Raw genomic sequence first — 22,211 nt, 5'->3', positions numbered from 1 at the left:
AAGAGGACAGCTGAAGACCACTTTCAGGATTGTTTTGGGCAAAACAATGTTTATATTGGTAGAGGCAGAAAACAATATTTTTTTTTTTTTTTTTTTTTTTTGCGGTACACAGGCCTCTCACTGTCGTGGCCTCTCCCGCTGTGGAGCACAGGCTCCGGACGCACAGGCCCAGCGGCCATGGCTCATGGGCCCAGCCGCTCCACGGCACGTGGGATCCTCCTGGACCGGGGCACGAACCCGTGTCCCCTGCATCGGCAGGCGGACTCTCAACCACTGTGCCACCAGGGAAGCCCAGAAAACAATTTTTAAACTAAACTATACCCTACCTGTTGGAAAGCTTTTTCTGCTTGACGTTCAGCATCAATAACTTGTCTCTCAAGCTGCTGCATCTGAAAAGTGAGAAAAGATATAAAATATAGAAAAATTCATATTTCCCTTTTGGAATTCTTTAAGAACATTTAAAGTACTTCAGTGAATATGAATTGCATACAATTTAGCACATTAAAAGCTCTTTCAGGGCATATTTAAAAATGGATCAAACAAAATACCAAAGGTTTGATACTTTTAATACAATGTAATATATACTACATGAGTATTCATCAATAGAATTTTCTTCATTGGACTATATGTTAGAAATCACTGGTTAACACATATTAAGAACAATAAATTAAATCTAAGAGAATAGTAAGACCTCAAATGTCATATTTGATTTGTTGATCAAAAATAGACATTTCTCCAAAGAAGATATATAGATCGCCAACAAACACATGAAAGAATGTCCAACATCATTAATCATTAGAGAAATGCAAATCAAAACTACAATGAGATATCATCTCACACCAGTCAGAATGGCCATCATCAAAAAATCTACAAACAATAAATTCTGGAGAGGGTGTGGAAAAAATGGAACCCTCTTGCACTGTTGGTGGGAATGTAAATTGATACAGCCACTATGGAGAACAGTATGGAGGTTCCTTACAAAACTAAAAATACAACTACCATACAACCCAACAATCCCACTACTGGGCATATACCCTGAGAAAACCATAATTCAAAAAGAGTCATGTACCACAATGTTCATTGCAGCTCTGTTTACAATAGCCAGGACATGGAAGCAACCTAAGTGCCCATCAACAGATGAATGGATAAAGAAGATGTGACACATATATACAATAGAATATTACTCAGCCATAAAAAGAAACAAAATTGAGTTATCTGTAGTGAAGTGGATAGACCTAGAGTCTGTCATACAGAGTAAAGGAAGTCAGAAAGAGAAAAACAAATACCGTATGTTAACACATATATATGGAATCTAAAAAAAAAAAAGGTCATGAAGAACCTAGGGGCAGCATGGGAATAAAGATGCAGACCTACTAGAGAATGGACTTGAGGACACGGGAAGGGGGAAGGGTAAGCTGGGACAAAGTGCGAGAGTGGCATGGACATATATACACTACCAAATGTAAAATAGATAGCTAGTGGGAAGCAGCCGCATAGCACAGGGAGATCAGCTCGGTGCTTTGTGACCACCTAGAGGGGTGGGACAGGGAGGGTGGGAGGGAGGGAGGGAGACGCAAGAGGGAAGAGATATGGGGATATATGTATATGTATAGCTGATTCACTTTGTTATAAAGCAGAAATTAACACACCATTGTAAAGTAATTATACTCCAATAAAGATGTTAAAAAAAAATCCCAATGAGCAGGGGAGGGATAAATTAGGAATTTGGGAGTAACATATAAACATTCCTATATATAAAATAAACAACAAGGACCTACTGTATAGCACAGGGAACTACACTCGATATTTTGTAATAACCTATATGGGAAAAGAATCTGAAAAAGAATATATATATATATGGAATCACTTTGCTGTACACCTGAAACTAACACAACATTGTAAATCAACTATACTTCAATAAAAAATAAATAATAAAAAATTTTAAGACGAAGAAAAGGGCTCCCCTGGTGGCGCAGTGGTTGAGAGTACACCTGCCGATGCAGGGGACACGGGTTTGTGCCCCAGTCTGGGAAGATCCCACATGCTGCGGAGCGGCTGGGCCCGTGAGCCATGGCCAATGAGGCTGTGCGTCCGGAGCCTGTGCTCCGCAACGGGAGAGGACACAACAGTGAGAGGCCGGAGTACCACACACAAAAAAACAAAAACAAAACAAAAACAAAAGAAAAGATACATTGACACAGGCTTAATATAGAAAAAAAAAGTCCCAGTGATATCAGAAAGTGGTATATTCTCATAAGCTCCATAGGTGGTATGTTTAAGTCACAACTAAGGAGTTTTAATTCTTACAAATCATGATGGAAAGAGTATAGAAGATACTCTGATTAAACACACATGTCCACAAAAGCATACAGCACAGAGAATGGAAAAATATCTGGGTATTTTTTAAAAGGTCTGTGGAGAAGAGAAAGTTTGGAGATTTTAGAGGGTGGGAAATAAAAAAAAGTTTGGAGAGTTAAAGTGAAATAGTAAAATAAATATTATAAGTAAAATAAACAAAAGTCTTAAATCGGACCCAATGCAAGTTAACATCATACACAAACAGCATGTAAAACTAAATTTTTTGCTGAGTATTGAAGTCTGGTCAACACTAGAGCCGTCTGTGGTTCAGTCTGTGTTCGTTATCAATTTTATTGTTGGCTGATATTCCCAGATGCCCTGAACTTCCAGAGCATCTCAAACTCACAGCACCCTGGGTACCACCCCATAGCCGACACTCCAGACCTGCCCTCTTCTCGAAAACCACAGAGAAGTGGCCTCCTGCAGGTACAACGGCCCAGCAGGGAGCTGCCCTCTCTGGACCGCCTGGGTGACAGGGACCCCAACTGAGGTGTGCACTGTTCTCAATGCCTGAAAGATGGTTTCTGTTATGAGTGTATTGTATCATTTTTTAAGGGTACACTGGTTGGGAGAATTTGCTCTGTTTTGATAACTATGTTTGGGTCAATTACCATTCGACACAAGTAAAACTCAAGACCATGAGCACCATCACCTTCACCCACCTAACACAAAAGATTTCTTAAACGTTTCAGAAGTGGAACGCATGGAGCTCAGTAAAAGTATCTGTATTTACTCTACCATCCTTGTAGAACCTAATGATGAGTATTATTGGGCTGTACTGAAAGAGACTCAGACCAAACACTGTGACAAAACAGAGCTCTACAGTACTAAAAATGATGGTTTGTTTAAGATAAAAAATGACATGCGGACACAGATGAGGAAAAGGTACAAGTATGTCTTTGGGAAGCATGGCAACAACTACAACTGGTTCTTTCCTCTACATCCCACTACATTTACTGTCATTGAAAATAAAGTATCTTCTGTTTACTAGAGATGCATCACAACCTTTCTATCTGGGCCACACTATAACATCTGGTGACCTTGAATATGTGACTATGGAAGGAGGAATTGTTTTTTAAGTATAGAGCTATGAAAAGACTTAACAGACTTCTGAATAAGTCTGAAAAGTGTGCAGATCAAAGTGTGATTTGGAAGTTATCTGAAGATATGCAACTGGCAGTCTGCCTGAAATATGCAGGAGTTCTTGCAGAAAATGCAGAGGATTCCGAAGGAAGAACTCTATTTATAAATACAAAACTACTGCATGTCTTATTCAAGAGACAATGTCTAGTAACCCTCAGCAAGTAGCAGAAGCCTGCTGTTCAGATACAGCTATTACTTTTAATGGACTGACTCCTGAAAAGATAATAGTAATGATGGATGGTGTGTGCCAGCTCAGGGCATTTGGACATTATTTCAATGACACACTGATTTTCTTGCCTTCAAATGGTTCAGAAAATGACAGGGCTGGGAAATAATAGGACTGTGTTGTCCAGGAGTGCTTGAAATGTGGCTAGTCCAAATTGACATGTAGCATAAGTATAAAACACACACTCCATTCAATAATATTATTTGAAAACCTAGTACAAAAAGTATAAAAATCTCAGTAATTGTTCATACTGACTCAACAATGAAATGATAATATTTTGGATATGTTACATTAAATAAAATATAACATTAAAATTAATGTCACCTGTTTCTTTTACAGTTTATTAACATTGTTAGAAATTTTTAGCATTCTTTTATTTATTTATTTATTTTGGCTGTGCCGCGCAGCTTGTGGGATCTTAGTTCCTTGACCAGGGATTGAACCCGGGCCCGGCAGTGTAAGTGCCAAGTCCTAAACATTGGACTGCCAGGGAATTCCCTATGGAAGATTTTTTTTTATCTTTCTTTTATTTAATGGAAGATTTCTTTTTAGCTTTCTTTTATTTATTTAAGAAATTTTTAAATTACATATGTGTCTTACTTTATATTTCTATTGGATAATAAAAATGTAAAACATTCCATTATCACCATATATGGCAATTTAACTTCCTGTCCACATGGCAGCATTTTTTAAAAGGAAGTTTATTGCAGGGATCTGTATTCTGGAAGAGGTTTCAAATATTTGGATACAAAAATAGATACCTCCCAAGTGCATTCTCTGGACATATGTCACCTTTAATTTTTGTGAAGATATTTCAAATGTTTAATAAGCAAGTATTGCTGTCTAAAAGCATTTTATTGAGTCATTGTTACAGACTGCAGCATTATGTCAACCAGTTGGACAAGCATGGTGTCTCCTGTCTAGGATATTCCTTATCCAAAAAACTAACTGGCATGCACATGCCAACACCACATTCTTTCACTACTGACAATATGCTAACAATCATAACCTCTGCAATGCAACTACATTGTTTTCAGGGGAACTTTTGCACTTGTGCAGCCTTAGCCTCAATTTTGAGTATTTTTGAGATTGCCAGGAAAAACAGGAAAATTCACAAACATATTGCTGCTCTGTAAAATTTTGCTAGTAAAAAAAAAAGACTGACATACCTATTAGAATGGCCAAAATCCAGAACATTGACAACACCAAATGCTAGCAAGAATGTGGAGCAACAGGAACTCTCATTCATTGCTCATGGGTATAGCCACTTTGGAAGACAATTTTATGGTTTCTTATAAAATTAAACATACTCTTACCATACTATCCAGCAAGTGTGCTCCTTGGTATTTATACAAAGGAGTTGAAAACTTATGTTCACATAAAAACTTGCACACAGGGACATCCCTGGTGGTGCAGTGGTTAAGAATCTGCCTGCCAATGCAAGGGACACGGGTTCGACCCCTGGTCCAGTAATATCCCACATGCCACGGAGCAACTAAGCCCATGTGCCACAACTACTGAGCCTGTTCTCTAGAGCCCACGAGCCACAAATACTGAGCCCATGTGCCACAACTACTGAAGCCCATGCACTTAGAGCCTGTGCTCCACAACAAGAGAAGCCACTGCAATGAGAAGCCCGCGCACCACAATGAAGAGTAGCCCCCATTTGCCTCAACTAGAGAAAGCCTGCGTGCAGCAATGGAGACCCAATGCAGCCAAAAATAATTAATTAATTAATTTAAAAAATATCTTAAAAAAAAACTTGCACACAGATATTTATAGCAGTTTTATTCATAATTGCTGAAACTTGGAAGCCACCAAGATGGACTTCCTTCAGTAGATGACTGGATAAACTGTGGTATATCCAGACAATGAAATATTATTTAGGGCTAAAAGGAAATAAGCTATTAAGCTATGAAAAGGCATGGAGGAAACTTAAATACATATTATTAAGTGAAAGAAACCAATCTGAAAAGGCTACATAAAGTATGATTCCAACTATGTAACATTCTGGAAAACTATGGAGACAATAAAGAGATCAGTGGTTGCCAGGAATTGGGGTGGGGGAGGGATGAATAAAAAGAACACAGAAGCTTTTTAGGGCTGTGGAAATGCTCTGTATGATACCATAATGATGGATACATGTCATTATACATTGTCCAAGCCCATGCAATGTACAACAGCAAGAGTGAAACTATGAACTTGGGGTGACAATGATGTGTCTATGTAGGGTCAACAATTTGTAACATGTACCATTCTGGTGGGGGATGCTAATAATAGGGAAGGCTACACATGTGTGGGGGCAGGGATTATATAAGAAATTTGTATCTTCCATTCAATTTTTCTGTGAACCCTAAGCTGCTCTAAAAAGGCAAAGTTTTAATAATAATAATTTTTAGAAAGATTTAATAGTTTCTCAAGAGGACCACTCTGATCTTAATGTTTGTGTCCCCCCAAAATTCACATGTTGGAATCAGAGTGCCCAATGTAATGGTGATTAAATCCTGAGGGTGGACCGCTCATGAATGGGATTAGGGCTTTTATAATAGAGATCACACAGAGCTCCTAGCCCCTTCTGCCAGGTGAAAGTACAGGAAGTCTGCAACTCAGAAGAGGGCCCTAACCTGATCTTGCTGGAATCCTGGTATCAGACTTCCAGCCTTCAGAACTGGGCGAAATAGATTTCTATTGTTTGCAAACTACAGAGTCTGTTGTATTTTGTTATAGCAACCCGAACAGACTAAGACAGAAAATTGGTACTGAGAGTGCAGTGCCTCTGTAACAAATATCTAAAAATGCAGAAGCAACTTTGGAACTGGGTAACAGATAGAGACTGGGAGAATTCTAAGGTGCATAGTAGAAAAAACCTACATTGCCATGAACGAACCATTAAAAGCAATTCTGGTGAGAGCTCAGAAATAGAACAGGAAAGCTATAGAGAAAGGCTCAATCTTCTTGAAGAGTATACCTAAGGATTGTGAACAGAATGTTGGTAGAAATGACGGATGGTAAAGGCTCTTCTGTTAAGGTCTCAGACGGACATGAGGAACATGTTATTGGAAACTGGAGGAAAAGCGATCCTTGTTATAACGTGGTAAAGAGCTTTGCTGAACTGTGCTCATGTCCTAGTGTTTTGTGGAAAGGAGAACTTGTGAGTGATGAAATTGGATATATAGCTGAGGAAATTTCTAAGCCAAGTGTTTAAGGAGTGGCCTGGTTCTTTTTGAATGCTTATAGTAAAATGTGAAAAGAGAGAATGACTTAGAGATGGAATTGTTAACCAAAGAGGATGCAGAAATGGAAATTTTTCGGCCTATCCATATTGAAAGAAATGAGAAAGCTTGTTCCAGAGAGAACAGGGTGTGGCCAAGCCACCTTGTGATTAAGAGATTAGTACGGGTTTGAACCACAGACTGAATCAGCCACCCCAGCAGGAAAACAGTCCATTTGAACTGAAGAAGGAGGAATGAGGAAGGCTGTTGGACTTAGATTTTACCGGACAGGACTATACGGCTGTGAACATGGGCTATTCTTCAAGACAAGGAAAGAAGGACCATAAATGTAATTCAGAGATCATCAAGGCTCCACAGCTAACATTGTTCTCAATGGTGAAAAGCTGAAAGCATTCCCTCTAAGATCAGGAACGAGGCAAGGATGTCCCTTGTCACTACTTTTATTCAACATAGCTTTGGAAGACCTAGCCATGACAATCAGAAAAGAAAAACAAATAAAAGGAATCCAAATTGGAAAAGAAGAAGTAAAACTTTCACTGTTTGCAGATGACACGATACTATACATAGAAAATCCTAAAGATGCTACCAGAAAACTACTAGAGCTCATCAATGAATTCGGTAAAGTTGCAGGATATAAAATTAATACACAGAAATCTCTTGCATTTGTAAACACTAACAATGAATGATCAGAAAGAGAAATCAAGGAAAATCACATCATAAAGAATAAAATACCTAGGAATAAACCTACCTAAGGAGACAAAAGACCTCTACTCTGAAAACTATAAGATGCTGATGAAAGAAGTCAGAGATGACACAAACAGATGGAAGGATATACCATGTTCTTGGATTAGAAGAATCAATATTGTCAAAATAACCATACTACCCAAAACAATCTACAGATTCAATGTAATCCCTATCAAATTACCAACAGCATTTTTCACAAAACTAGAACAAAAAATTCTAAAATTTATATAGAAACACAAAAAACCCTGAATAGCCAAAGCAATCCTGAGAAAGAAAAACAGAGCTGTAGGAATCACACTCCCTGACTTCAGACTACACTACAAGGCTACAGTAATCAAAACAGTATGGTACTGGCACAAAAACAGACACACAGATCAATGGGACAGGACAGAAAGCCCAGAAATGAACTCACACAGCTATGGTCAATTAATCTCTGACAAAGGAAGCAAGAGTGTACAATGGAGAAAAAAACAGTCTCTTCAACAAGTGGTGCTGGGAAAACTGGACAGCTACATGTAAAAAATGAAATTAGAACACTCTCTAACACCATACACAAAAGTAAACTCAATGAGCCACAACTACTGACCCTGCACTCTAGAGCCCGCGAGCCTGCGCTCTAGAGCCTGCGAGCCACAACTACTGAGCCCGCATGCCAAAACAACTGAAGCCCACATGCCTAGAGCCCGTGCTCTGCAACAAGAGAAGCCACCGCAATGAGAAGCCCATGCACTGCAACAAAGAGTAGCCCCCTCTCTCCGCAACTAGAGAAAGCCCGAGTGCAGCAATGAAGACCCAACGCAGCCAAAAATAAATAAATAAATAAATAATTTAAAAAGAAAAAGGAAACTCAAAATGGATCAAAGACCTAAACGTAAGGCCAGACACTATAAAACTCTTAGAGGAAAACACAGGCAGAACACTTTTTGACATTAATCGCAGCAATATCTTTTTTGATCCACCTCCTACAGTAATGAAAATAAAAAAAAAATAGGGGCTTCCCTGGTGGCTCAGTGGTTAAGAACCCACCTGCCAATGGAGGGGACACAGTTTCAAGCCCTGGTCCAGGAAGATCCCACATGCTGCGGAGCAGCTAAGTCTGTGTGCCACAACTACTGAGCCTGTGCTCTAGAGCCTGTGAGCCACAACTACTGAGCCTGTGCTCTAGAGCCCATGAGCCACAACTACTGAGCCCGCGCACCACAACTACTGAAGCCTGCACACCTAGAGCCCATGCTCTGCAACAAGAGAAGCCACCACAGTGAGAAGCCCGCACACCACAACAAAGAGTAGCCCCCACTCGCCGCAACTAGAGAAAGCTCGCACGCAGCAACGAAGACCCAACACAGTCAAAAATAAATAAAATAAATTTAAAAAATAAAATAAAAAATAAAATAAACAAATGGGACCTAAGTAAACTTAAAAGCTTCTGCACAGCAAAGGAAACCATAAACAAAATGAAAAGACAACCCACAGAATGGGAAAAAATATTTGCAAAGGAAGCAACTGACAAGGAATTAATCTCCAAAATATACAAACAGCTCATGCAGCTCTATGTCAAAAAATGAACACCACAATCAAAAAATGGGCCGAAGATCTAAATAGACATTTCTCCAAAGAAGACATACAGATGGCCAAAAAGCACATGAAAAGTTGCTCAACATCACTTATCATCAGAGAAATGCAAATCAAAACTACAATGAGGTATCACCTCACACAGGTCAGAACGGCAACCATCATAACGTCTACAAACAATAAATGCTGGAGAGGGTGTGGAGAAAAGGGAACCCTCTTGCACTGTTGGTACGAATGTAAATTGATATAACCACTATGGAGAACAGTATGGAGGTTCCTTAAAAAACTAAAAATAGAACTACCATATGATCCAGCAATCCCACTATTGGGCATACATCTGGAGAAAACCATAATCCAAAAGGATACATGCACCCCAATGTTCACTGCAGCACTGTTTACAATAGCCAAGAAATACATGGAAGCAACCTAAGTGTCCATCAACCGAGGAATGGATAAAGAAGATGTGGTACATACAATGGAATATTACCCAGCCATAAAAAGAATGAAATAATGCCATTTGCAGCAACATGGATGGACCTAGAGATTATCATACTAAGTGAAGTAAGTCAGAGAAAGACAAATATCATATGATATCGCTTATATGTGGAATCTAAAAAAAGGTACAAATGAACTAATTTACAAAGTATAAAGAGTCACAGATGTAGAAAACAAACTTATGGTTACCGGGGAGGGAGGGGGAGAGGGATAAACTGGGAGATTGGGATTGACATATACACACTACTATATATAAAACAGATAACTAATAAGGACCTATTGTATAGCACAGGGAACCTACTCAATACCCTGTAATGACCTATATGGGAAAAGAATCTAAAAAAGAGTGGATATATGTATATGTATAACTGATTCACTTTGCTGTACAGCAGAAACTAACACAGCATTATAAATCAACTATACTCCAATAAAAAAAATTTTTTAAAAAGAGAGAGAGATCATTAGGGCTGCCTCCTCAGTTTCAAAAAGTGGTAGATGGGTGGGGTTATTGCCTGGGTTTCAACAGGCCAGATGACCGACCTCTGCCTAAATCAAAGTGGTACTGCCCAAAGCTATGGGGGCTCTATCCTGCCCAGCAGAGCCACGGGGGCATGGCTACCTCCACCTAGATTTAGAAAGATGAAGCAACCTGGAGCCATGGGTCCACAACCCAAGCAGAGGGTCACTTGAGGGCAAGGTCGCTGAAGGAAGCCACTACTAGGGCAGTGCCAGTGAAGCCATCAGGCCACCCTTGGGGCCCCAGACTGGTAGAACCACCAGCATGCAACTGCAACCCATGAGAGCTGCTGTGTGGCTACACCCAATAAAGCCATGGGAGGCGAGCATATCCCAGTATGTCCAGAGGGTGAGACCACTCCCACACCATGCCTCAGGTGGGTCTGGAAGGTAAGCCCTCTGCCCCACAGAGCAGAACATCTAATTAAAGAAGATTGTTCTCAAGCTTTAAGATTTAATGTTGTTTGTCTGCTGGGGTTTCGGACTTGCTTGGAATCTGTTACCCTTCTTTCTCTCCTATTTCTCCCTTTTGGAATGAAATGTCTGTTCTATACCTGTCCCATCATTGTATTTTGGAAGCACATAATTTGTTTGATTTCACAGGATCACAGCTAGGGGGGAATTTTCTTAGAATGAATCATACCTTGAGTCTCACCCATATCTGATTAAGACGGTATTTAGAATTAGGAGTTTGAGATTAACAGATGCACATTACTATGTATAAAACAGATAAAAAAACAAGGACCCACTGGATAGCACAGGGAACTATATTCAATATCTTGTAATAACCTATAGTGGAAAAGAATCTGAAAAAGAATATATATATGTGTGTGTGTGTGTGTATGTGCATATATATATATATATCTGAATCACTTTGCTGTAACACCTGAAATTAGCACAACATTGTAAATCAACTATACTTCAATTTTTAAAAAAATATGGTATTTATATGAAATTTTATTCTTTAGACTTTTCTGTTTGTGTCCCCCCAGTTTCACATGTTGAAATTCTAACACCCAAAATGATGGTGTTAAAAGGTGGGACCTTTGGAAGGTCACTAGGTCATGAGAGCAGGGCCCTCACAAATGAGATTAGTGCCCTAGATCCCACAGAGCTCCCTGAGTCCTTCTGCCGAGTGAGGATATAATGATAAGTCTGCAACCCAGGAAAGTACCCTCACCCAATGTTGCTGGTGCCCTGATCTCAGATTTCCAGCCTCCAGAACTGTGAGAAATAAATTTCCGTTGTTTATGAGCACACAGTTTGTGACATTTTGTTATAGCAGCCTGAATGGACTAAGACAAGGACTATACAAATATCTTGTCAGATTTTCTTTCTGAAGTGTTTGATTTTTAGTGATAACAGTGAGGGCAGAAGCCTTGTCTGTCTGCCTCACTGTTACATACCCTAATACAGCTCTTTATACATAATAGGTATTCAATATATTATAAATTATTGAATGAAATGACATCTGTAAAGCACTATGCCTGTATGAAGGAGAGCAGCATTATTTTTACCACTGTCAACTTTTTTCTGTTCCTATGGCATTTACTTTCTACCTTGTACTATTTTCACAACTATACTATAAGTTGCTTGAAGACATATTTCATGTGTGAGTACCCTTTATATCCTCTGTAACACCATATCTTTGCACATACCATTCACTCAGTAAAATTCTAAAAGCTTGCCAGCAAGAAATAACCTTACAAAAAATGATTTTTCCATTATAAAAAGCATTACACACACACAGCATTTCACAGGACTTGGTATATAAGGTTACAAATAAACTGAATTTGCTGGACGTGAAAATTATATGGATATGCCTTTGAATACAGTGAGTTAATTAAAAGCATATGTACAAAAAGTATTTTTGCTTTTTTAATTTAAAAGGGGTAGTCCTTGAAATATTAATATAGGGAAAAGTGGAAAGAGCACTGAACTTGGAGGCAGGAAGGCCTAAATCAGAATCCAGATTTCACTACTTATAAGCTGTGTAATGATGGGTAAGACATTTACCTTCCTGAGTCTGCATTCCTTACCTGTAAAGTGAGATAACACTTATCTCATACTATTTATGTGACGATTAAACAGGAAAGTGTCCAGCATAGTATCTAATACTTAATGGGTGTTCAATGAATATTTATACAGAAAAATTTAAAGCTGTGTATTTCTACCACATGTATTACTTTTATGAATAACTTTAAGTTAGCAAGGTTTAGTTGAAAATGAACTAACTATAGATTTAAGACACTGGGTTCTAGTTCTAATTCTACTATTTACCAACAATTTGGCATTGGGCTCTAAAATTCTTCTTAATTCCCTATTAAAATAGGGATAATATAACCTATTCTACCTACCTGACAGGAAGTTATGAGGATAAAAAACAAAAAAAATGTAAAAGTGATGTGAAAGAGCTGTTGGTGTTTCATTAATTAGAAATACGTGGTAGTGGGCTTCCCTGGTGGCGCAGTGGTTGAGAGTCCACCTGCCGATGCAGGGGACATGGGTTCGTGCCCCGGTCTGGGAGGATCCCACATGCCGCGGAGTGGCTGGGCCCGTGAGCCATGGCCGCTGAGCCTGTGCGTCCGGAGCCTGTGCTCCGCAGCGGGAAAGGCCACGACAGTGAGAGGCCCGCGTACCACAAAAAAAAAAAAAAAAAAAAAGAAATACGTGGTAGCAGTTGTGGTGTTATAATTTGAATGATAAAAATAAAAGCCATGAATGTCCCCAAACAGGGGATTGTCTAAATATTTAAAGAGATACCATATATTCATTAAAAATATACATAGATGGGTTAAATAATAATATTGAGGCTTTGCTTCAACATAACATAGGAGAGGAGAAGTAGGTCAGGGTATAGGTGAAACAGGATTGGTCCTGATTTAATAACCATTAAAGCTGGGTGATGTGTACCTGGGGTCCATTATAATATTCTGCTCACTTTTATATGTTTGAAAACTTTAATAAAAAGTTTTTTTAAATATATAAATGACATATTGAAAGATACATGTAAATGAAATGTAGTGTAATTAAATAATATATGTAAATATATGCTAGTTAAGAGGTCATTAGTGACTTTTGTGAGTTCAGCTGTAATGTGAGGAAGCAAGGACACAAGTTGGAATGGAAGAGTCTGAGTGAATTAAAGTGACTGATTAGGGTTAGACAGCCACCCAAAATGGCCACCATCAATTCCTTTCCTGCCTGTAAGTACATGTCACTTCTCTCACTGAAAGGTGAGGTCTCCTGTCCCTTCTCTTGACTCTGTGATGGCTTTGTGACCTGCCTTAACACATAGAATGCAGTGGAAGTGACATCGTGCCATTTTGGGTCTAGCCTTTAAAACATATTTATACTTATATTTTTTCTTTTTATGAAAACACACTTATATATATTACAAGTTAAAAGTCTGCTGCTGTTGCAAAGCCATGGCAGACTAAGGAGTTGTTGAGGGCTAAATTATTCTCCAAGGTGAAAGATTTCCTTCAGTTGTATTAATATATCTACCCAAAATGTGATTCCATCACACCCTATCCCAACGTATCCCACACCACCTCAGGCTTTCAAAGTAGGCAGTTTCATGATTATGTTGGAAAAACCACTAGTTCTCTTTAGGAAAGATGGGGCAATTGAAGTCTTTCTGGTTGCCTGACATTCTCCCATTTTATGGCTTATACTGGACTTACACATTTAACATCGTCTAGCATCTTCAATGCTAAATAATTACCTAAATTCCAAGAGCTTGACTGAAAGCTTAAATTGAAGGTGCTGTTTTTTAAGTTCTAGAAAATGCTCATTCTCTAAAGAGTGCTCTCTAAAGAAAAATCAGTGCTGGCCATCCTAACAGTTTCAGCAGTTCCTTTTTTGATGCTGAGCTCTCCATTGCTATTTGTTTCCATCCTTTCCTTCACCAACCCCCTACCACGATGCCACCTTATATAGAGGTTTTTTTTTTTTTTTGTAATTATCACCAACTCCCTAATGTTTCCTTGATACATTCAGTTTCAAGTTTTACTGTTACAATATAAAGTATTTTTGCTGGCCTTTAAAAAAAAAAAGAGTTAAGGACAATCACTTAAAAGAACAGAAATTCAGTCCATAGCTTCCAAAGCATCAGAGAGGAAAAAAAGCATGGGAACAGGGAGGTAATGAAAACTTCATCAATATGATACATAGAAATAATACATTTATTGTGATTTCAGATACATTTAAAGAGGCCATATGTTAGGTGATAAAATCAGTCTTAATAAATTTTTTTTTTTTTTTTTTTTTTTTTTTTTGCGGTATGCGGGCCTCTCACTGTTGTGGCCTCCCCCGTTGCGGAGCACAGGCTCCGGACGCGCAGGCTCCGGACGCGCAGGCTCAGCGGCCATGGCTCACGGGCCCAGCCGCTCCGCGGCATATGGGATCCTCCCAGACCGGGGCACGAACCCGTATCCCCTGCATCGGCAGGCAGACTCTCAACCACTTGCGCCACCAGGGAGGCCCAGTCTTAATAAATTTAAGAGGGTTGAAATCACATCAAGCATCTTTTCTGACCACAATAATATGAAAACAGAAATTGATTACATGAAAACTGAAAAAATCCACAAATATGTGGAGATTAAACAACATGCTACTGAAAACCACATGGGCCAAAGAAAAAAATCAAAAGAGAAATAAAAAAATACCTGGAGTAAATGAAAATGGACATGTAATATACCAAAATCCATGGGATGCCGCAAAAGCAATTCTACGAGGAATGTTCACAGCAATAAATGTCTACTTCAAGAAACAAGAAAAGTCTCAAATAAACAACCTACACCTCAAGGAACTAGAAAAAGAGGAACAAACAAAGTCCAAAGTTAATAAAAGGAAAGAAATAAAGATTAGAGGAGAAATAAATTGGAGACTAAAAAGACAGTAGAAAAGATCAATACACCTAAGAGTTGATTCTTTGAAAAGACAGAGAAAATTGACAAACCTATAGCTAGACTCACCAAGAAAACAAGAGAGAGGACTCAAATAAATAAAATCAGAAATGAAAGAGGAGATATTACCACTGATACCACAGAAATAAAAAGAATCATAAGAGACTACTATGAAAAATTACATGCCAAAAAACAGAGCAACCTAGAAGAAATGGGTAAATTTGTAGAAACATACAGCCTACAAAAATTGAATTATGGGGCTTCCCTGGTGGCACAGTGGTTGAGAGTCTGCCTGCCAATGCAGGGGACACGGGTTCGAGCCCTGGTCTGGGAGGATCCCACATGCCACGGAGCAACTAGCCCCGTGAGCCACAAATACTGAGCCTGCGCGTCTGGAGCCTGTGCTCCGCAGCGAGAGGCCACAATAGTGAGAGGCCCGCGCACCACGATGAGGAGTGGCCCCCACTTGCCGCAACTAGAGAAAGCCCTCACACAGAAACGAAGAGCCAACACAGCCATAAATAAATGAATAAATAAATAAATAAATAAAATTTAAAAAAAATTGAATTATGATGAAAAAGAAAATCTGAACAGATGGATTACTAGTAAGGAGACTGAATCAGTAATCAAAACTCTCCCAACAAACAAAAGTCCAGGACCAGATGGCTTCACTGGTGAATTCTACCAAGCATTCAAAGAATTAATACCAATCCTTCTCAAACTCTTAAAAAACAGAAGAGGAAGGAACTCTTCCAAACTCATTTTACAAGGCCAGCATTATCCTGATACCAAAACCAATCAAGGATGTCACAAGAAAAGAAAATTATAGGCCAATGTCCCTGATGAACACAGATGCAAAAATCCTCAACAAAATATTAACAAACCAAATTCAACAATACATTAAAAGGATCATACACTATGATCAAGTGGGATTTATTCTAGGATGTGTGGATGATTCAACATCCACAAATCAGTCCATGTGATACACCACATTAACAAAATGAAGGATAAAAATCATATGATCATGGGACTTCCTTGGTGGCGCAGTGGTTGGGAGTCTGCCTGCCAATGCGGGGGACACGGGTTCGACTGCTAGTCCAGGAAGATCCCATGTGCTGCAGAACAACTAAGCCCGTGTACCATAACTACTGAGCCTGCGCTCTAGACCCACGAGCCACAACTACTGAGCCCGTGCTCCACAATAGGAGAAGCCACCGCAGTGAAGAGCACGTGCACTGCAACGAGGAGTGACCCCCGCTTGCTGCAGCTAGAAAGAGCCTGCATGCAGCAACGAAGATCCAACACAGCCAGAAATAAAAATAAATAAATAAATAAGTTTTAAAAATATATAACCCAGTAATTTCCAAAATATACACAGCTCATACAATTCAATATCAAAAAAAAATGAACAACCCAATCAAAAAATGGGCAGAGACCTAAATAGATATTTCTCCAAGGGAGACATACAGATGGCCAACAGGCACATGAAAAGATGCTCAACACTGCTAATTATTAGAGAAATGCAAATCAAAACCACAATGAGTTATCACCAGTCAGAACTGCTATCATCAAAAACCCTACAAATAAATGCTGGAGAGGGTGTAGAGAAGAGGGAACCCTCCTACACTGTTCTTGGGAATGTAAATTGGTGTAACCACTATGGAAAACAGTATGGAGGTTCCTTAAAAAACTAAAAATAGAGCTACCATATGATCCAGCAATCCCACTCCTGGACATATATCTGGAAAAGATGAAAACTCCAATCTGAAAAGATACATGTACCCCAATGTTCACTGAAGCACTATTTACAATAGCCAAGATACGGAAGCAACCTAAGTGTTCATCAACAGATGAATGGATAAAGAAGATGTGGGGTGTGTGTGTGTGTGTGTGTGTGTGTGTAATGTATATATATACACACACACACACACACATATATATATATAGGAACATTACTCAGCCATAAAAAAAGAATGAAATATTGCCATTTGCAGCAATATGGATGGAGCTAGAGATCATACTAAGTGAAGTCAGAGAAAGACAAATATTATGATATCACTTATATGTGGAATCTAAAAAATAATACAAATGAATCTATTTACAAAACAGAAACAGACACACAGACATAGAAAACAAGCTTATGGTTACCAAAGGGGAAAGGGAATGGGGGGGGGGAGATAAATCAGGACTATGGGATTAACAGATAGACACTACTATATATAAAATAGATAAGCAACAAGGATTTACTGTATGACACAGCAAACAATATTCAATATTTGTAATAACCTATAATGGAAAAGAATCTGAAAAAGAATATATATATATATTCTGTATATACACACAGACACACACATATATATAACAGAAGCACTTTGCTGTACACCTGAAACTAACACAATATTGTAAATCAACTATACTTCAAAACAAAACAAAAACCCCCCCAAGTATATAACCCAGAAGGCTTGATTCTTTTTGATATACTCTGAAAACACAAAATAAATTATTTTGTTTAGGAAGTGATTTCCATGGAAACATCCTATTAAGAAGATCTCCTCCCAAAGACTAAGTCCATCTATTTCACAATTTGATTTAATTTTTGCTTTTTTTATGTTGATCAAAGCCATAAATACACATTGTGTCAACCAGTTTCATAAGATTTTTTAATAAAATAATTGTACTCTTTTGGTCAATGCTCTTATTATTTCCTTAAGTGTTCTAAATAACATGCTTCTATTTCTGTTGACTTCTTCAGTTTAGTGACTTCCTACTTACTTCCTTCATGGAGAATGAAGATTTAGCTCTTTGATCTCCTTGCCATCAACACAGGTACACTCCCATTCTTCCAATATGTTTATATCTTACCTTTGGTTAAATCGCTGTTCTTCATTAGTATTATTGTGACTATGTATTATAGTCAAAGAGGAACCATGTAGTAGACTATGGTTACTTTTTCCTTTGCTACATAACATTTTTCCCTAAAGTGTCTTGTTCTTTTATTTATTTAGCTTTCTATGAACTTAATAGTTCAACTCCAAATTCACACCACTGTCTAAATCATCTCTCAAGATGCTCATTCACATCTAATTTTCCACCAATTTCATCTTCCTGAAGCTGCTCCTAAAGCCTCTGACCTGTGTCAATACAGACTGGCTCCTCTTTCTGCCTGGGCACTGCTGTCTTCTTGGGAAGGCCCTTCAACTTCCTCCCACATTGAATCTCCTATTTACTATATCTTATGCCTTCCTCTTTTTTGGTTTACTTCTTCCTTTTAATGGAGCATATCCTTCCGGAGATTCCTCAGAAAGGTTACCGGACCCTGCATGTCTTAAAAACCTCTTTATTCTACCTTCAGATAAAATTCATAACTGGCCTCAGTACAGAATTCTGAGTTTGATGTCACTTTCCTTCAGAATTTTGAATGCATTTTTTCATTATCTCCTAATTTCTAGCGTTGCTTTTGAGAAGTCCAAGCCATTCTAATTCCTGATCCTTTGTATGTGACATGTTTTTCCTCTTGGAAAGCTTGCAGAATCTTTTCTTTGGTCTATATATTCTGAACTTTCATGATGATGTGCCTTGGGGTGGAACTATTTTTATCTGTTGTGCAAGGCACTTGGCAGACACGCTCAGTCTGGAATCTTGCATCGTTCAATCCTGGGAAACCTCCGTTCATCATTTCACTGATATTCTCCCCTCTAGATTTCCTTTTATCCAGAGCTTGGATATAGTGGACTGGTCCTCTAAATTTCTCTTTTCTCTCCTGTGTTCCATCTCTTCAACATCTTTCTCTACTTCCCAGGAACTTACCTTAAGTTTATATCCCAAACTCTTTATTAAATTGACTATTTCTTCTATCATGATTTTAATTTTTCGAGGGTTCTTTTTATTTCCTGAATATTCCTTGTTTCATGGATGCAATACCTTTTCTCTCTGGGAATATTAAATGATAGGATTTTATTTGTTTTGTTTCTTTTTTCCCTGCATAGGCGATATTGGTTTTTTCTGATTGGTTGTTCTCTATCTTCTGTTGTTAGAGGCCTTCATCAGATGTCTGGTCATTCATGAGATGCCCACTGATGTTTAAAGGTAAGGAACTAAAAAGTTGACTAGAAGCTTTTACACATATATGGAGCTTGCTGATCATGAACTTTAATATTAGGTGATCTGGCTAGACTTTCTGTTGGAGAACCACTGATGTCAGCATTATTACCTCTTTCCACCTGGGCTGACAAGATTGCCCAGAGACTTTCAAACTCCTCCTGTAGAATTGGCTGTCAGCATTTTAGGAACCATGTAGGAGAAGAAGGCTGGGAGTGGAAGGACAAGTTCACCATTAAATATACATATTTCACTTAATTCTCTTGTTTTTGGTGAAGCAGAGTGACAGAAACCACAGCCTAGAATAAGGATTGGAGGGTCCTGAACTTCTCCCCTGGGAGCTGAATGCCCTGCACAGCCCTGTAACGACCTACAGGGGGAAGTGAGTGTGGGGCTGGGAATAGTGGGTATTAATGGAAAACACGTGGTCCTTAGAGTCAACTAACTCCCTGAAACCTCACTTATCCCCGTGTGCCAAATGTGCAGCAGCTAAGCATTTACTTCCTGTTAAAAAAACTGAAATGTTCTTCTCTTATAATGCTGAATAAATTACTTGGAGGGCTCTAGTCCAACAACTGTGGCATTTATGGGCTCATGGTGTAATAAGCAGTCTCCCACCCACTCATTCTAAAGCAAACATTGACAGTTGACCAGCACTGACTATTCATACACAATTGTTGGTCAGCTTTTCGGATATCTCATTCTTAAATATAAATGGACCACCAAACATCATCAGACATTTGAGAAAAGCTTGCAACCTGAAAACAAACAAACAAACAGACAAACATAAAAGTGGAAAATAATCTCAGAGGAAAGAAAAATAATTCAGGGAAGAGAACTTTTAAAAAATTAGAATTAGTGTTCAGGAACCAGGAATTTTCAATACATTATTTCACAGTCACGTCATAAGACAGAAATGATTATTCCCATTATAAAGATTGGGAAATTGGTGTGTCGAATGAGTATGTCTTGTGTAAGCTAATGCTCCCAGCCAGTGACATGGCTGGGATGTGAGTCTTCACGTTCAGATTCCCTACTGCTCTTTTAGTTGAACCACAGCAGCTTTGGTATTTATAAACTCCACACACAGTGTATAGTTCTACAGAACCATATGAAGATCTGTCCCAAATACGTGAAACCACAAAATCTTTGCTTGGAAAGCATTTGTCTTTATTTTTGTCCCTTGCATGCTATTCTTTTGGCCTAGGAATCTTTCATTGGTAACTTAAAATCATTAACATTCGTAATAGGAACAACTTTAAGTTGCATGTTCTCAAGAAACCTATTGCAGAAGGAAACACAGGGACAGAGGTATGCCCGAGAGAGGCTAAATTTAGAATTTGAGATTCTAACCAAATTCTACCTAAGTAGTCTCTCCCCAGATTTGGGGTTTATTATTTACTTACGTAACATTGGTTGTGGCAGGGGTCACGAATACCCCATAACAGAAACTCAAAAAATGTGTGTTGAACAAATAAAAGAAAGGAAAAAATAATGAATGAATGGATGAAGGTTTCAACTCTTTCCAAATAATTATTTAAAAGCAAAGATACATTTTGATAAAACAAAATCACTAAATTTTCACAATCTATGTTAAACATCATAAATACCAAACATTTCACACTGCATAAATGTAAATACACATTAAGTATATCCAATAAAGTTTAGAACACTTTAAAATCAGTTTAGGGACGTCCCTGGTGGCACAGTGGTTAAGAATCTGCCTGCCAATGCAGGGGCCACGGGTTCAATCCCTGGTCCAGGAAGATTCCACATGCCGCAGAGCAACTAAGCCCGTGTGCCACAACTACTAAGCCTGCACTCTAGAGCCTGCGAGCCACAACTACTGAGCCCATGCGCCTAGAGCCTGCACTCTGCAACAAGAGAAGCCACCGCAATGAGAAGCCTGCACACCGCAACAAGAGAGTAACCGCAACGAGAAAGTCCGTGCACAGCAACAAAAACCCAACGCGGCCAAAAAATAAATTAATAAAAAAAAATCAGTTTAAACATAAGCATAGGATGAAAAGCAAGACTTTGTTTTTCGAGTGATTGTTTTTATAATCATTCAAACTGGGCAATAACTTTGCAAAATACTAAAAATGAAAAAAAAAGCAATGCAGGAAATACCCATGTACGTTTTTACTTTCACAATGTAGACTGTAATGTAAAGCTTGGGTCAATTCCACAGCCAATCCATACTAAGTCAGTAAAAGAAACCTGAAATGATCCATATCAGGCTTTGGACAAAAATAAGTCTTTTATGAACAGGCCACTAATACAATAATAAAATGAAGAAGCAAATTCTAAGCCTGGTGCTTTGATTTACCACAGTGAAAGTGCCCTCTGTAGCCAGTGTGAACACAGCAGCAAGTGGCAGAAGGAAAGCTGCCACTGGTCTAGATTTTGCACACACACACACACATACATAACACCACCATACGTAACACTCAGTGATCTCATTGTTCCATGCATTGTATACAGATAAACTTATTTAATGAATTGGTTACTACAGGCAGAATACTTTAGAACCTTCAAACTCATTGATGTGGACAGAAATCTCCTCATTAAGTATCTCTCTTCTTGATTTTTCCCCATAGAACCCATGAAAGACGCTATCACCATTTAAAAATTTTGTTATTAAAAATAATATACTCAGTCAATAGCCCAAAAATGAAATTTAAATTAGCCTGAAAAATCTCATTATTCGTATATGTATAATTTTCACTGGGCACTGTGAAATATTAGGTGGGGCAAAAGAGTAACAGGGCATGTGCGGCTTAAATAGGGCAATCACGGTGGTGACTGGACCGTTACACGAAAGCAAATACAATGCTATCCAGATACTCCTTATTCCTAGACGAGAATCCTAGACCACCTCAGGGGAATCATATTCACAAGAGGAAGGTTAAGTGG

The 22,211-nt window shown here is 38.6% G+C and overlaps 2 protein-coding genes across 2 annotated transcripts in view; one reads left to right on the top strand and one right to left on the bottom strand.

Moving 5' to 3' along the window:
• The window catches only part of PLEKHH2 (pleckstrin homology, MyTH4 and FERM domain containing H2), a 111,451-nt gene that overhangs the window by 75,988 nt on the left and 13,252 nt on the right, over positions 1–22,211 (bottom strand). The window contains exon 3 of the mRNA XM_060117638.1: positions 327–389. Coding sequence (XP_059973621.1) covers positions 327–389 — 63 coding nt within the window. The remainder of the gene's footprint in view (positions 1–326; positions 390–22,211) is intronic.
• On the top strand, positions 2,381–3,836 carry C1GALT1C1L (C1GALT1 specific chaperone 1 like). Its single transcript, XM_060117905.1, is given in 7 exon segments — positions 2,381–2,396; positions 2,672–2,784; positions 2,893–2,981; positions 2,983–3,327; positions 3,329–3,431; positions 3,433–3,613; positions 3,616–3,836. Coding segments are annotated over 7 exon segments (1,068 nt in total).

The sequence above is a fragment of the Mesoplodon densirostris genome, chromosome 14 (assembly GCF_025265405.1).
Source record: "Mesoplodon densirostris isolate mMesDen1 chromosome 14, mMesDen1 primary haplotype, whole genome shotgun sequence".
NCBI classification, from domain to species: domain Eukaryota; kingdom Metazoa; phylum Chordata; class Mammalia; order Artiodactyla; family Ziphiidae; genus Mesoplodon; species Mesoplodon densirostris.
This window is presented reverse-complemented; position numbering and strand designations above follow the sequence as displayed.